This window comes from Formica exsecta, unplaced genomic scaffold (genome assembly GCF_003651465.1).
Source record: "Formica exsecta isolate Colony F162 unplaced genomic scaffold, ASM365146v1 scaffold18, whole genome shotgun sequence".
Classification (NCBI taxonomy): Eukaryota; Metazoa; Arthropoda; class Insecta; order Hymenoptera; family Formicidae; genus Formica; species Formica exsecta.
Genome location: NW_021849113.1, coordinates 679,724 through 694,096, shown reverse-complemented (window position 1 = coordinate 694,096; position 14,373 = coordinate 679,724). Strand labels below are relative to the sequence as shown.

Below are 14,373 nucleotides of genomic sequence, written 5' to 3'. Positions count from 1 at the left end.
GGGGGAGGACGGTAGAGGGAGAGGGAAGAGATGCACCGCGTGCGAATATTCCCTCCTCGTGGGTTCTGCGCGCGATGCCTAAACCCCAAAGGGAGGTGGGATACAGCGTATATACCCCTTTTCCCGCCCACCCGTTAGATGCGACGAGAGTGCACGCTGCACTCTCCCTCCTCGCGTCGCATTTCCCCTCTTCGTCCCTCTTCCTCCCCCGTTCCTTCACCGACTCCGGCTCACTCAATCTCTCTCTCTTTCTCCTTCTCGCCTCCCACTCTCGTCACACAAAGTTGCAACCCGTAGTTGTCTCTCTCTCGCTCTTATTTATCCTTCTTTCTCTCTCTCTCCCCACTATACTGTTAGCTTCCCACTCCGGTTTTCTTGTCCCTACCAAGCCGCCGAGCCACCCACCTAGTACCACCCCACTCTCGAGTACCCTCCGTGCATCTCCCTTTCACGCTACGAGAGTACTCCTTCGGCCCTCTCTCTCGCTCTCTTACTCTCCGTGTCTCTTTCTCTCCGTCTCTCTCTCTCTCTCTCTCTCTCTCTCTTTCTCGCTCGCACATGTCACGCTGTCGGCGATCGGCGCGCCAAAGTGCGGCGACAGGCGTCGCAAATTCGCTCCTCGCGACTTCGGCTCCACTCGGTCGGTTCCGAGCGCCGGCCGGAGGAATTCGCCAGTATGCGCCGCGCTGCCTTGCCGGCAAGTTGTACGTAGTGTCAGTAGGTTTCCTTTACCTCATATCCGTCGTATACGAGAGTACGAGTCGTCATTTATTTCGAGCGATTTTGCGCGCACGTTCGCAAGTCCTTCTCTCTCTTTCTCTCCTCTCTTCTTTCGCGCCGAACGGGGTTGAAAGCGCGACCATCGTCACGACAGACGGATTCTCATCCCGAAGGAGACTCGTCCACGTGTGTCCGACACGAGAGAGGCGCGATCGACCTCGCGATCGCTCGGAGGAACGCGCGGAGCGACAGCTCGCCGGCGATCCCGAGGATCCCGAGGATAATCGATGAGAGATACCAGGAAAAACGGTCCGCCGAGAGCAACGAGGGCACCAAGGATCACCGTCAACGCGATCGCGCCATCGGCGAACTCTAGGGAGGATCGCGTCGTCGCTAGCCGAACACGGAGAGAATCACGCCGCGACGAGCAGCCATCATCGTCATCATCAGTGACGACGTAGAAGAGTAGACTCTCGCTCGGCTCGTGCTGGCGGGCCAAGTTCCTATCAAAACATGGCCACGTGACCCCCGGACGGCACGGCTTGTAAACACAGAGTTTGACCACGTGGTCTGCTCCCTCCTTCCGCCGCGTCGTGCGCCTATCATCGTTTCTCTCTCTTCGCACCACTGGCTTTGCTCTTCTATCTTCGCTCTTTCTCTCTCTCTCTCTCTCGCTCTTTCACTCTCTCTCGCTCGTTCTCCCCCGCTGCCGCTGTTATCGCCGTCATCGTCGCCGTCGCCGTCGTTCTCCTTCTACGACTCTCTTGCTCGCTCGCTCGCGCGCGCTCTTTCGGCACGCAGAACACCGGAATCCTCAGTTGGTTCATCGCCGTCGCCAGTCGCACGTGAGGGCACAATCGCAGCCGCTCCCCGCGAACTCGCCGTCGAACGTCGTCGTCGTCGCTCGGCACGACAGAGTTCCCGCGCGTTCCGATCCCGCGCTCGATCGATGGTCCCTTTTGGTGGTGATGTGTCGAGGAATCGCAGTGAGAAGTAGCAGCGACGCACATTAATCTGACTTGAACGTGGACGAACGAGGACGTACGAAGGCCATCTCTCCACACACGTATACATTTGTATCTAGTGATAGTGCGACCGAAACGCAATCTGGATCGTCTCCCTCGCGCCCGAACGGGTTCTCTCGGTGTCGATCTATCATCCAATATGATGGATTCGGTTCCGGTCTCAGCTACGGGGCCGATGACCCCGTCCCAACAGCAGCAGCAGCAACAGCAACAGCAGCAGGCGCAGAAGAAGGGAGTCTCCTTCGAGTTCTCGACCTCGCCGGATCTGGAGACCGGCTTCGAGCCACAGACCAGAGCCCGTTCCAACACATGGCCGTTACCGCGACCCGAAGGATACGTCGAGGGCAACGCGCCCGCCACGAAGGAGGGCGCCGAAGGCGGCACGCCGCCCCATCAGACCCAGCTGGCTCAGGGCGGTCTACTGACGGTGAAGAAGAACTCGTCCAGGAGGAACGCCTGGGGTAACCTCAGCTACGCTGACCTGATCACGCAGGCGATCACCAGCGCGCCCGATCAGCGGCTCACCCTCTCACAGATCTACGAGTGGATGGTCCAGAATGTGTCCTACTTCAAGGACAAGGGTGATAACAACAGCAGCGCCGGTTGGAAGGTAAGCGAACACTTTTCCACTTTCGTATGTGTGTGTGTGTGTGTGTGTGTGTGTGTGTGTGTGTATGTGTGTATTTGTCTTCTAGTCAGAAGGTAAACTCGGGATTAGACGATCAAAATTTAATCCTGTGTCACGAAACACTTTTTCCAAAGCGTGTTTTTAATGAGAATCCCAATGACAAACGCGCGACCTTTCTAGCGTTGAATCTTCCTTGATCTCTTGGGACAAGTTTGAAGAGGTCACGCTTCGTGATTTCAAGATATATGTATAATTCGTTAACGGAGCGATATGCAAACGACTAGCAGTAAAACGTAAAATTCGTGTCGACACATTAATTCTCGCGTTAATGATTCTTCCTTGCTTATCATCGAGTGTCACATTGGCCGAAGCGTCCTTGTTTTTCGTCTTAACGCAAATGCGCAATAAAATTTTTCTAAAACGATGACTCACACGAGACGCAATAAAATACAAAAAGTCCACGTTCCTGGAGCCATCGTTATGGCCGGAGTTTCATTTAATGCAAGAAACGCGATTTTTATCACGGGTAACCCGAGTTCGAACTAAATGTGCGGCATGAATGCCGAAGTCACTCCAGAGTCACGTTTACACGCTAGTATAAAAACTTCCGTTCTGTATGGAAACAATTGTGACACGCGACAGTGCGAAGGTTAGAGCGCGAGAATTCATCCGGCGGGAATTCGTGCGCATGATATTTTTGATGATTCACGTCGCGATTACATTACGGACGGACGTTTTAGACAATATCTTCAGTCCGGGAGGAGCTATTCTATTTTATAATTTTAATACACTCGTGTAAAATTTTAATAATTTTAATAATTATTAAAATTACGATTATTCATCGATTTTATTTTTCTATAATTCCTCTGTTAATTCCTTTCGATTGTCATTCGATTGTGAAAATATTGCTCCTATAAATTCTTGTTTAACATTTTTTTAATTAATGGAAACAGTGGATATCTCGAGTAGCTTGAAACTACGCTTTACCGTTGATAAGAGAAGAAGCTTATCTAAACGATAAAGAAAGGATAGTAAATACATCAAACGTTTATTTCAACAGGAATCGAATCTATTTTACATAAATTACGTACGCGCATCGTAAATTTTAAACTTACGACATTGTAATCTTTCGAGGAAAATAAAGGTCACAGTTATCGCGGTAAACATAACGAAAATCGCAACTGTTTATTATACGATTAAAACGAAATATTAAGTTATAGTCTTATAAATCATTAATTGTTGATTAATAACAAAATAGCTTGTATAAACGACAGTTGATCTTTTAATGAAATTAAACAAATGTAACGCGAATACGAGTCGAACAAAACGTTAGAACCGTGAAGCAGCGAGTGTTTATTTAGCGCGGCGCACATAATTAAAACGTTAATAATGCATTATAGCGTTTACAATTATAAAGCTCGTGCTTCTGGGTCGACGGGCTCGACGTTACGCGTTACGTATATGACCGGCGAGATATCTCTCGTTTTTGTGTTTCGTTCACTAATTAGTCATCAACATTTCGAAGTAATTCAATCTTGAAAACCTGCAGTTGCGCGTGTGTAATTGTTAATAGTCTTCTACGCAAATTATGTCTGTCGACGTGCGAACCTACTTTGTTGGAACGACACTTTAAATAGCGAGAAAAAAAAAATTTTTTTTCTTTGAACTGGACGAATATTTCTTCGGCGTTTTTTCCAGAGTTTCTTTAATTTGGCACTTACGTCATTTTTTAATCTCTTTCATTATTTCTGATATTTTAACAGAGAAAGAGAGAGAGAGAGAGAGAGAGAATTGCAATTGTCAGATTTTCTATGATTAAATAGTTAAAATAAGATAAAAATTATATAGAAATTATACACAACTGGTATATTATTTTTATAAGGATCTTTCACAATTCATAAAGAGATAGAGACACATATTGGACAACTAATATCTTTTTGTTTAGATAAAATCGTAAAAATTCCAACTTAATCATTAATACTGCGTTTATTAGCCATTTAACTTATCATGAAATTGTTCGCGTGTAAAAAGCCGCATCTTTTTACTCATATTCTCGAATTGACACTATTAGTACTCGAGGTGTACAAGGATATTTTAAGAAAATAAATCAATCTTACTATAAAAAAATTAATATTTCCAATTGTACGCAGCATGATTAAAGTTAGTAAAGTTGTTTTGACGCATTTGAATTGAAGTTGTTTTGACATATGAAGGAAAAGTTATTGCAATCCTTATTCATAGCCAATAGAGTCCAAGTTTGAGGACCTCTCGTAATTCTCGAACGCCTTAACCAATTGACAAATGTCACGACGAATATATTTTCCATCCATGTGTTTTCCTCGCTTCTCCGTTATTTAAATGAAATACGAGAAATTGCCGGTTATGGAGGAATACCTTTGGTGTACTCACGGTCGCTCAATTATCGCTTGTCGAGCCGAGGCGTCAAACTCGTGGCGAGAATTCGCGTTAAAAATCCACGGAGGCGAGGAACTTGCGGATGCAAGTCGCGCAGAGCGACGGCTACAGCTGCAGCGTGCAGTCACGTGGCGCGGAGGAGAACCGACGGAGAGAGAGAGGTATATATATATATATATATATATATCTGTATCTCTTCTTCTCTGTGTTTCCCGCGCGCGCACGGGAATGCATACCGATGCAAAATGCAGCAGCGCGGGGAGAGTTTAAGGCCCGTTTGCACCGTCGATTCGCGCATCGCCATCGCCATTGTCGTCGTCGTCGTCGTCGTCGTCGCTGCCGGCCATCATCATCATCGACGTCACGCCGGGTCGAAGTACACGCATAAATCGATGCCGCCGGACGGACAATCGTCGTGGCTCGTTTCGCTCTCTTCAGACGACATTACGACGCGCATTATTTATGCACGGCTTAGTGTGCGGCACGCGAAAATGTCCGGCGAAAGTTCAGGGATACGCGGTTCCGAGAATCGAGAATCGGAGGAAAGGGAAGAGATTCTCTTCTTGCCAGCGTGCACTCTCAACGAGTTATTCGTTATTTCATTCGGATGCCACATCGGTCATCGGCGGATCATGATGTCGGAAATGAGGAAATCGCGAGAAATTGTATAGATAAAGCCTCGTTTTTATGACCGATCGTAAGTCTTTTCTCCGATATCAACGCGAATATATTGCAATGTTACATTTATTGTACGAGTGAGACGTTATTAAATAGACGGTATTAATGATGTAGATATCACGAGTGCAAGTGGAACTTATTCATCAAGCGCGCTTCTTATCCCCTTTTATATCAAGGTCCTTCCGCACTTATATGCGCGCTTATCACGCGTGCGCTATTAATTACGTTGCTACAAGTATTATATGTAGTTACTTATGGTAACATTGTTGTTACTCGAGTAACGAGCACAATAATTGGTGCTCTTTCCGGCGTGCAATCGCGCCTCCGCTAGTCGAGAAATTTTTATTAGCCCGCGCGCGATAACGCGGACGATGCGCGTCTCTCAGCGATGCGTTTCGTCGGCGTGGTGTGAATTAAATTTTACGCGTGAATCGCTCAGACCTTCGTCTCGGATGTGGTCTGTTGATAGTCTCTCCTGCATGTATTTTTCAATTTTACACTGTAAAAAAGCGTTGACTGAAACTTCAGACAAAGTATCCGCAGCTTTTTTGCAGACACACTGTCTGAATTTTCAGACACACTTCAATTTTTAGACAAATTCTCCTGATCTTTCAGAAAAACGACTCTAATAATTAAGATAGATTGCCTGAAATTTTTTTCAGACACTCAGATTTGAAAATTCAGATAAAAACTGAATTTAAAAAAAATTTTTTACAGTGTGATTGTCTACTTTTGAAGCTTCTCGCGAGATTTAACACGTAATGACGAAAAAGCGGTTTACTTTACAGATTACCGCTAAATTTCCACGAGTGCCGCTTGCCTATAACGTTATAGCCGCATCTATAAGAGACTCTATAAGAGCGCTATATGAGAGGTCGCGAGAGAAAGGTGGAGAGGAAAAATAAGGGGACTGACAGTGAGAGGGCTCGCGTTTCTCAGCCGAGATGTGAAAAGCCCTTAAGCCATCGCGCTGTTGGATAGAGCAGCCTAATTCTCTCCTCCACTCCCTCCCCTCCCCATCTCCTTTTTATATAGCGGAGGCTTGAAATTCTAGCGCAGCGCGCGCGCTAGAGAGGAGAGGTGTCGAGGAGCCAAAAACGTCATTCATCCGTCTGGTTTGAAGACCAACGCTGGTTGGCGCCCGTCATTACAAAACTCTCTCCTCTCCTCCCCTCCCCCCCCCTTCCAATCCTCCCCGTCCCGTTCCCTGAGACCGGCTGATCCACCGGTCTCAGTATCCTTCCATGACGATTAGAGACGGCCCGGCGCGCTCTAACGACCGACAGTGAGCTCGACTGAGAATGTCCGACCGTCCCTCCGTTTCTTCGCGATATCTCCACGTTGTTACGGCACGGTAGATACTGGAACGCTATCGGTCAGTGAAATCGGAACACCACGGAGAATCCCGGATTCTCTCTCTGAGATCGTTATCGCCGAATTATCTCCGGTTTCTTGGAGAGAAAGAGAGAGAGAGAGAGAGAGAATCAATGTGATGTGTCGCGCAGAAGCTTTGATTTTATCTGTTAACACGCGGCGCATTCTCCTGATAATTAAAATTGTCGTGGTCATTAAATCCAAGGTGTCGACTTTGGGAGTAGTTTATGATATCAAAGCTATTTATGTCACGCGCGTTCTCTACGCAAAAGTTATATATGGAAGAATATTTTCCGACAGAATAAGAAAAAGTCTTTTTGAACATATATATAATTTTTTTTTTTTCCGATGACATCAAACGACGATCGTAGACAAATCATGATTGCTTTGCTCAACAATTTTGTACACGGATAAAAAACTTATATGGTGAAACCATCACACATACATACTGAGGCTATGGCTATTAATTTCGTCGCGTGTCATAATGAGGAATTTCCAAGGATATGCAATACGATTGATATTTTAAATAGGACTAACTACGCAGCAATTGCCGAGCCAGGAAAAAATTATAAATGCATCTGGATAGTTTCATGGTGTTCTGATTTCTCTGAACAGTGCCTTGCGTGACAATATCTCACGCGAAGTTACCTTGTAACTCTGACGTCGTTGTTTCGCGATTAGCGTGATAAGGATTGTCGACATGAAACGGTGATATATTGTGCTAATTTAAAATAGAGAGGCGATTTGCAATCTTCAAATAACGTAGGAATCTGCTTGACGTGGAAAGCTTGATGGAAATTTACTCGTCAAGAAGATAGGAGATTCTATGGCAGTAGTCGATTTAGAGTCTCGAGAAGAACTCTCGCGTTTCCACAAATATTCTTATAAGAACGTGCATTTCGCAGAATGGGTACATTTTTATATCAATGGTTACTGTATAAACAATGGAATAATTTCGCGAGGCAACAAATAAAAATATTAATTAGAATTGATTCTGCTCATCCTGTTTCGCTAACTTATAAGACGTGCGATAATGGAAACTGGCGGCATAAAATAGATATGACGAACGTCGAACTACAGTTTCCAGAGTCCTACTGTTCTCACGATTTGATTTGATAATTATCACAGTCCCGATACGGATTGAGTATATTAAAACGAGGCATAAAGACAGTAATCGACCATATAAACTTTTAACGAGACATCCTCGACTTAATGAAAAGCAGTCGCCGCTTTCTAATATTTCCGTCGGCCCGAAGGATTGATTGTGAATCATTCTACGAAACGGAGCACATATTAGACTCTGTGTATTATCTACGTATACATGATAATTAAAAAAAATTGTAAAGAATAAAATATAAAATACTCCCGCTTAAAATAATACTCATAAAAAATAAATGGGGTGATAATTACTTAATTAACTAGGCGATTAAATATAATCAAATTTATCTAATTACAATTAGTAATACGAATTTAAGAGAGAGAAAATAATTATTACGAAAACAAAATAGAAATAAAAGATGAAATAATAGATGAAAGAAAGAAATTATTTTTTGCACTCTCTTGTCAAATAAATAATATTCACAAAATACACACACACACATACACGTAATATTAAAATTAGTATAAACTAGTAGTGTTCAAAATAATATCAAAATTATTGCACATTATAATTATTACTAAAAGAATTTTGTTTAAAAAAAAAATGAACAATTTGTTAAATGGATCTGTAACACATGCGATCTCGGATATAATTGTGAGTAAAATTCTGCATTGTAAAAAAAAACTTGGCACGGTTCGAGATGCGTGTATCGTCTCATATCCCCCGCGTGAACAAATTAATGGAAGCATAAATCATGCAAAATCGGAAGCGCGCGCACGTAAAGTGTCATAATCGACGGAGCGAAAAATTCACTCCGCAGCTCCGAGTTTTTCCACGGAAAAGCGCGCTGTGTTTTATCACGCAGTCATTAAACGAGGGTTAACGGCGCAATTAGCGTGAATCGCCGGCAGACCGCCCAACGCGTTTCGAAAATTACTCGCGTTATGTATAGAGTCTAATTTTATCGGATCGGAGAATCAAAATTTGCAAACATAGATTACGTTATCCAAAATTTTTTCGGAATCGATCTTCGCTCAGCAAAATCGATTTACGTTTTTTTCCAAATTTATCCAACATTTTAGCTTAGACTTTATTCAACTTTAATTAAAGAACATTTTAGCTTAGATTAAAATTTTATAAAAACGAGATACGTTATTGAGTAGTTAAAAAATGAAGTAAATAAACATATTTTATTATCATTTACATTTATGAAGCTGATATATTTTTATATTTAGTTATCAATTTCGCTTTTAAATCAAATAAAATGGGAAATAAAATCTCTTCAGATCCACATTTATGGGAATCATTTTTTTGTTTTTGAGGACACTCGATACAAGCCCGAAAATTTCTTTTCTCTATACGCGTTTCGAAAATTATTCGCGTTATGTATAGAGTCTAATCTTAGCGGAGCAGAAGGTCAAAATTTGTAAACATAGATTACGTTATCCAAAATTTTTTCGGAATCGATTATTTCAATTAAAGAAATAATAATTAGTTGAACGCATTTAGTCAAGTTAACAACTTTTTTTTCTCAGTGTATAAACAACAATTATATAAATAACAAGTTAGCACAAAAATAGCACCAATATAGAAATTCCTGTATGTTTCTCTTGTATTTTATATTCGTTCATATATTATATAATTATCATTCATATATATTATTATTATTAATATTCATATAAATGAATATTATATTTATTTCCAAATAATTAGAAAATCGTATACTGGAGAAAGTTTAGGAAATTTTTCTCTCTTTATCGGAATGTTGGAAATTGTGCCTGGAAGGTGATATAAAAAATGTGTATAATAAAGTGAAAAAGGCATTTATCTCGCATAGAGTTATCATAAGATGCAATTTTATCCTGTTTCAGGCATTTTTTATAATCTGCTAGAAGATAATTACTCATTTAAACGATCTTGACAGAAATATGACTTTTGATTTTAGGCAAGGAATAGGTATTCAGATTTATGTATTACCTAATTTTGTGTATTTGACCCTGGATCATTTTAGATAAATTATTTATGGAATCCTTGGACATTTTTTTATATCAAGTTTATATCGACATACTTGTAACCGAGAGAAAACGCAATCTGTGACGTCGTATCCTGCTCAGCAGCTCGAGACTCTCGCCGTATCGAAAGTATATATCCGTCTTCTTCTTTGAAAATGTAGCTGTCAGTCTCGGAGGTTCCATGGTCAACACTCTATTCACCTTGCCTGGAGCAAGGCTGCGAATCCCTCGCCGGTAAATTGCGACAGAATCATGTCGGTTGCGCTTTACAACCGCGCTTCTCGATTCCGCGCTCCTCTGTACAGCTCGCGACATCGCAGAGAATCCGCCTTTCTCCCGGTAAAATTTCTCGCCTCGAGCGATTTTCTCGATAATTCTCCGAGCGTTTCGTTCGTGCGCAAGACGGCTCTTATGTACGGTGAATCTGAATGCCACCGATCGAGTCGGCGACTCGCGAGCTATGAGCGAATTTTTGTGAAAAACTGGCTGGTCAATAAATATCTAGAACAACCTGGAACAACCTTTAGAATTTTAAAATTTCAAAAATGGGGTGCTAACTTCACGCAGGTACATTTTTTTAACAGATAAATCCTGTCATTAATAATACGGAATATATCTATTAAAAATATATGCATGTTATTTTTACACTTTTTTTCAGTTGTTTTTATAATTTAACATTCGAATTCAATTAACACAATAGCAATATGTTAAATTAACGTATGAATGTGTTTAAATATTTAACACAAAAATTTTAATAGACATATTTTTTAACAAAAAAACATAAATTTTTCAACTGTATAATGTTATAAATTGATTATTATATTATAAATAATAAAATTGAATTATAAAACTATGCACTGTCCTATTATATATTTTTCTAGAATATTAATTCGAGATTCGATTATCAAAATGTAAAACAAAATCGTTGGAATTAGATTTATCACGAATTATTCGAAGATAGATCAAAGAAGACGTGGATGGATTTTTTGAGACGCTCGGTATAATTAAATACGTTAGACTCTTAATTATTGTAGAAAAGTGAAGAGGAGGGAACTTTGAAATGGGAATGTTGCCGTCTGCAACATAATTAGTATGTTTCCTCATATAAAAAAGCACACGCACTGACTTTATAACCATCTCATTATACCCAGTTTTATTTAATCCCCCCATCTTATTTCCGGTAGTGTACTCTTATAATATGCATGCGTACTTGCCACGGTAAGAACTGATTATTATACTTAAAGTGGCTGCCATCCATCTGAAACGCGACAGAACTTTCCGGACGTTTCACGTTTTAGTACATCGAATAATATGATTATCGCTGTCTGGTAGGCAGCAGCGTAATTATAATCCGTAGTGCGAGAAATCCTCGGGAGATCAGTATAGGTCACTTCGTCATGGCTGATCCCGAAAGGGTCATGGCACCAAACTTGAGATAATCGTAACGAATAAAGATTCGCCGACCAATGAGATACTCGATGCGAGCTGTGAAGAAACATGCGACGGTTTATAAAGTGTGTCAATATGATATCGCGCGTCCTAATGCGCTATGTCAAATCGGATCGGTCTACAAAAATCTCCACACGTCTTTATTTCGACATTTTATCGACAATTGTACGGGATATATTACGTGAATTCAAACGCATGTAATTTTCAAACGGGAATAAGTACCGATGTAAAATTACATAACACAGTGTATTTCTCATAGTCGGAACTCACGTTTTGTCAGCTGTCACGAAAAATACGATGATAATCTCTTATAATGTTTTTATAATCGACGGTACAGGAGATTATGTCCTGATCAAGATTATGCAATTATGCAGAATTGTCATTTGTAGAAGGATATTTGATTGTGTAGGTTTTACTTTTAACACGCAACGCGCTAGTTCCAATAAAAGATGACTACGATAACGCGAATGCGTATATTAACCAGAAAAAGAGATTTAATATGCATAAAATAAATTAATATTCCTCGGCTAAAAAAATAATCGGCGAGCAAAGCAAACACTAAGTTACGCAATAACAGTGGAAGTTTTAACGATGATATTTCTTTTAAAGTTTATTATCTTACAAAGTTTATTAAAAACCAGCAGACCTTCTTTATCTCATATTTTCTTTTTAATTTGACATTTGAGTTGGAATGTGTAATTTTAAGAAACAATGTAATTTTTTTTAAATGTATATATATATATTTAAATATATTTTAAATGTAAAGATAAAATGTGTTAATTGTATAATAATTGAATAATCGTACTTCATATGTCATAAGAAGAAAAAATAACTTCTCTCTCTTTTTTTCCTATATTAGCACATTCTTAAAAATACATTTACAAAATATTTGCTGAGAAGAAAAGTAGCTGTCTATTCATATTTTATAAAACCGAAGAATTTCAGAAGTCCCTACTCTCTACAAATTCCACTTGACAAACGTCATTACACCAAGAGGATCTAATTCACAAGTTCTCGCCAACGTAAAAATCTATATTGTTTACTCGACATTACATTTTCACGTGGAAACTTCCATCTCTGTCAAATATGGAAACTTCGAAGACCGAAGTCGAGGCGAGGAGGAAAAGCGCGAAGTCGGGGCGAGCGTCGCGCGTACGTTTCGTGTCCCCAGCGGTGTTTCATACATCTATACGATGCATCTGTACCAATTGGTGTCCGGCCCCCCCTCCGATTCTCGAGGCACTGACCTCTCGTGCCATTTAACCGCCCTTCTCCACCAAACCGATCTCTCTCCCTCCTTTCGCGATGACGACGATGTCCAAAGCATCACCGTCTTCGTCGTTTCTACGCGCGACCGCGTCCCTAATTTTTTTTTTAATCCAACCCGACGATCTATGCCTCTGTGTCGTCACCTCTTATCTTCTTCTCCTAACGCGCGATAGCGTTCGATGCATACGTTATTCTCCACCGTATGTGCCGGCAACGCTCGTTACACGCTCGTTGCACGCGCGTTCCGGAATCTGCGAGTGTATATATACGGTGTGTGATACGGCAGAGGAAATATAAATTTTCCGATACGAATTTTTTTCGTTATAAAAGGCTTTAATCATTTTCACGGGAATGTAAAAAAAAAAAAAAAAATAGTTATTTCGATTCCTGCGAAATATTTAGTTAATATTTACGGCACATTCTCCGTGTTTGTAATATAATATGAGCGTTGCATGTTTGTTATCATTCGTAGGAATAATTTTTTTTTTTCTAAAATGGCGATATCGAGTATACATTGCAATCAGAATTATATTTTTGCATATGTCAATTAGAGCTATTTTCATGCATAGCAATTTTTTATTATTTATTCGAATATGTAAAAAATTGCATTATAAATGAAATGTTAAATTATTACTTCCTTGAATAGCGTATATAAATTCAATGTGTATGTCGGGAATAATTTTTCCTCTTATTAATTTGCATTATTAATTTGCAAAAAGACTTAATATTAAAAGATGCAGTTTTTTTTTTTTTTTTAGATGCATTATAAAAGTAGCAATTGATAATTGATCGCTCAAAGAATGTGATATCTCCGAAGCAATTACAAAATTAAAAAGATAGAGCCTTTTCGATGCAACACCGTCATCGACGATGACATGTCTATTTTCAAAGTTGTAGCTCATTTCACTAAGATATGGGCGTGTCTTATTCCACTATACTAATAAAGGGTCGTCTACTCCGCGCGCGATGTTATATACTGACACGTGTGGTCAGATAGGAGCTAGACAAACGTCTCGTCTGCTCGAATTACATGTCGTGGAACCGATGATACCCGATAGTCCGATCTGTCCATTTCTATGATTTATTCTTCGAGACTGAATACGAAAGCGCCTGCACCCTAATTCATTTTCCGACACATTATTTTTTCCGACGAATATATATAATATATAATATATAATATATAATATATACAGGGTGTCCAGCGTCACCGGTGATGCGATTGACACCGGACACCCTGTATAATATATAATATTACAGATCGCGCGATACAAAAATGTTGTTTTTTTTTTTTTTTTTTTTATATATATTTAAAGACATATCGGAAAAAAGGAGCAGAAACATCCAAAGAAGTGAAATGGAGGAAGTCCGCGAACATTTTAAATAAATGCGGTTTACATAACGATGTACGATGTGCAAATCACCTTTGCTCTCCGCGTGTATTTCCGCGAGAAATATTACAGCCGCAGGGCTCGCATGCACTTTCCGCGTCATTCTAATTAAGTCTTTCCTTGCTGTTTCCCGTAAAGGGAAGATGCTTCCTCGCATTTCGCGGGACACTTTTCTCTTTCAAATTCTATATGGGTAAACGAAAATATTTTTTAGATATAAATTTTAATTCAAAAATTAATTAATATCAAAATTTTCGAGTACTTAATAAATATTGCAGAGAAAAATAATAGTGAGATATTTTTGTAATATATATTT

General features: G+C 40.3%; 1 protein-coding gene across 4 annotated transcripts in view; it reads left to right on the top strand.

Annotated features, from left to right (window-relative positions):
• Positions 1 to 658: 658 nt before the first annotated feature.
• LOC115233628 (forkhead box protein O-like) overlaps positions 659 to 14,373 on the top strand; it is a 206,165-nt gene continuing 192,450 nt past the window's right edge. For 3 of the 4 annotated variants that reach the window (XM_029804168.1, XM_029804165.1, XM_029804166.1), the window contains exon 1: positions 660 to 2,355. In XM_029804168.1, the coding sequence (XP_029660028.1) occupies positions 1,885 to 2,355 (471 nt within the window). In that variant the 5' untranslated portion in view covers positions 660 to 1,884. Of the gene's footprint in view, positions 2,356 to 14,373 lie in introns of all 4 variants that reach the window. The other variant, XM_029804167.1, reaches the window with a different exon arrangement.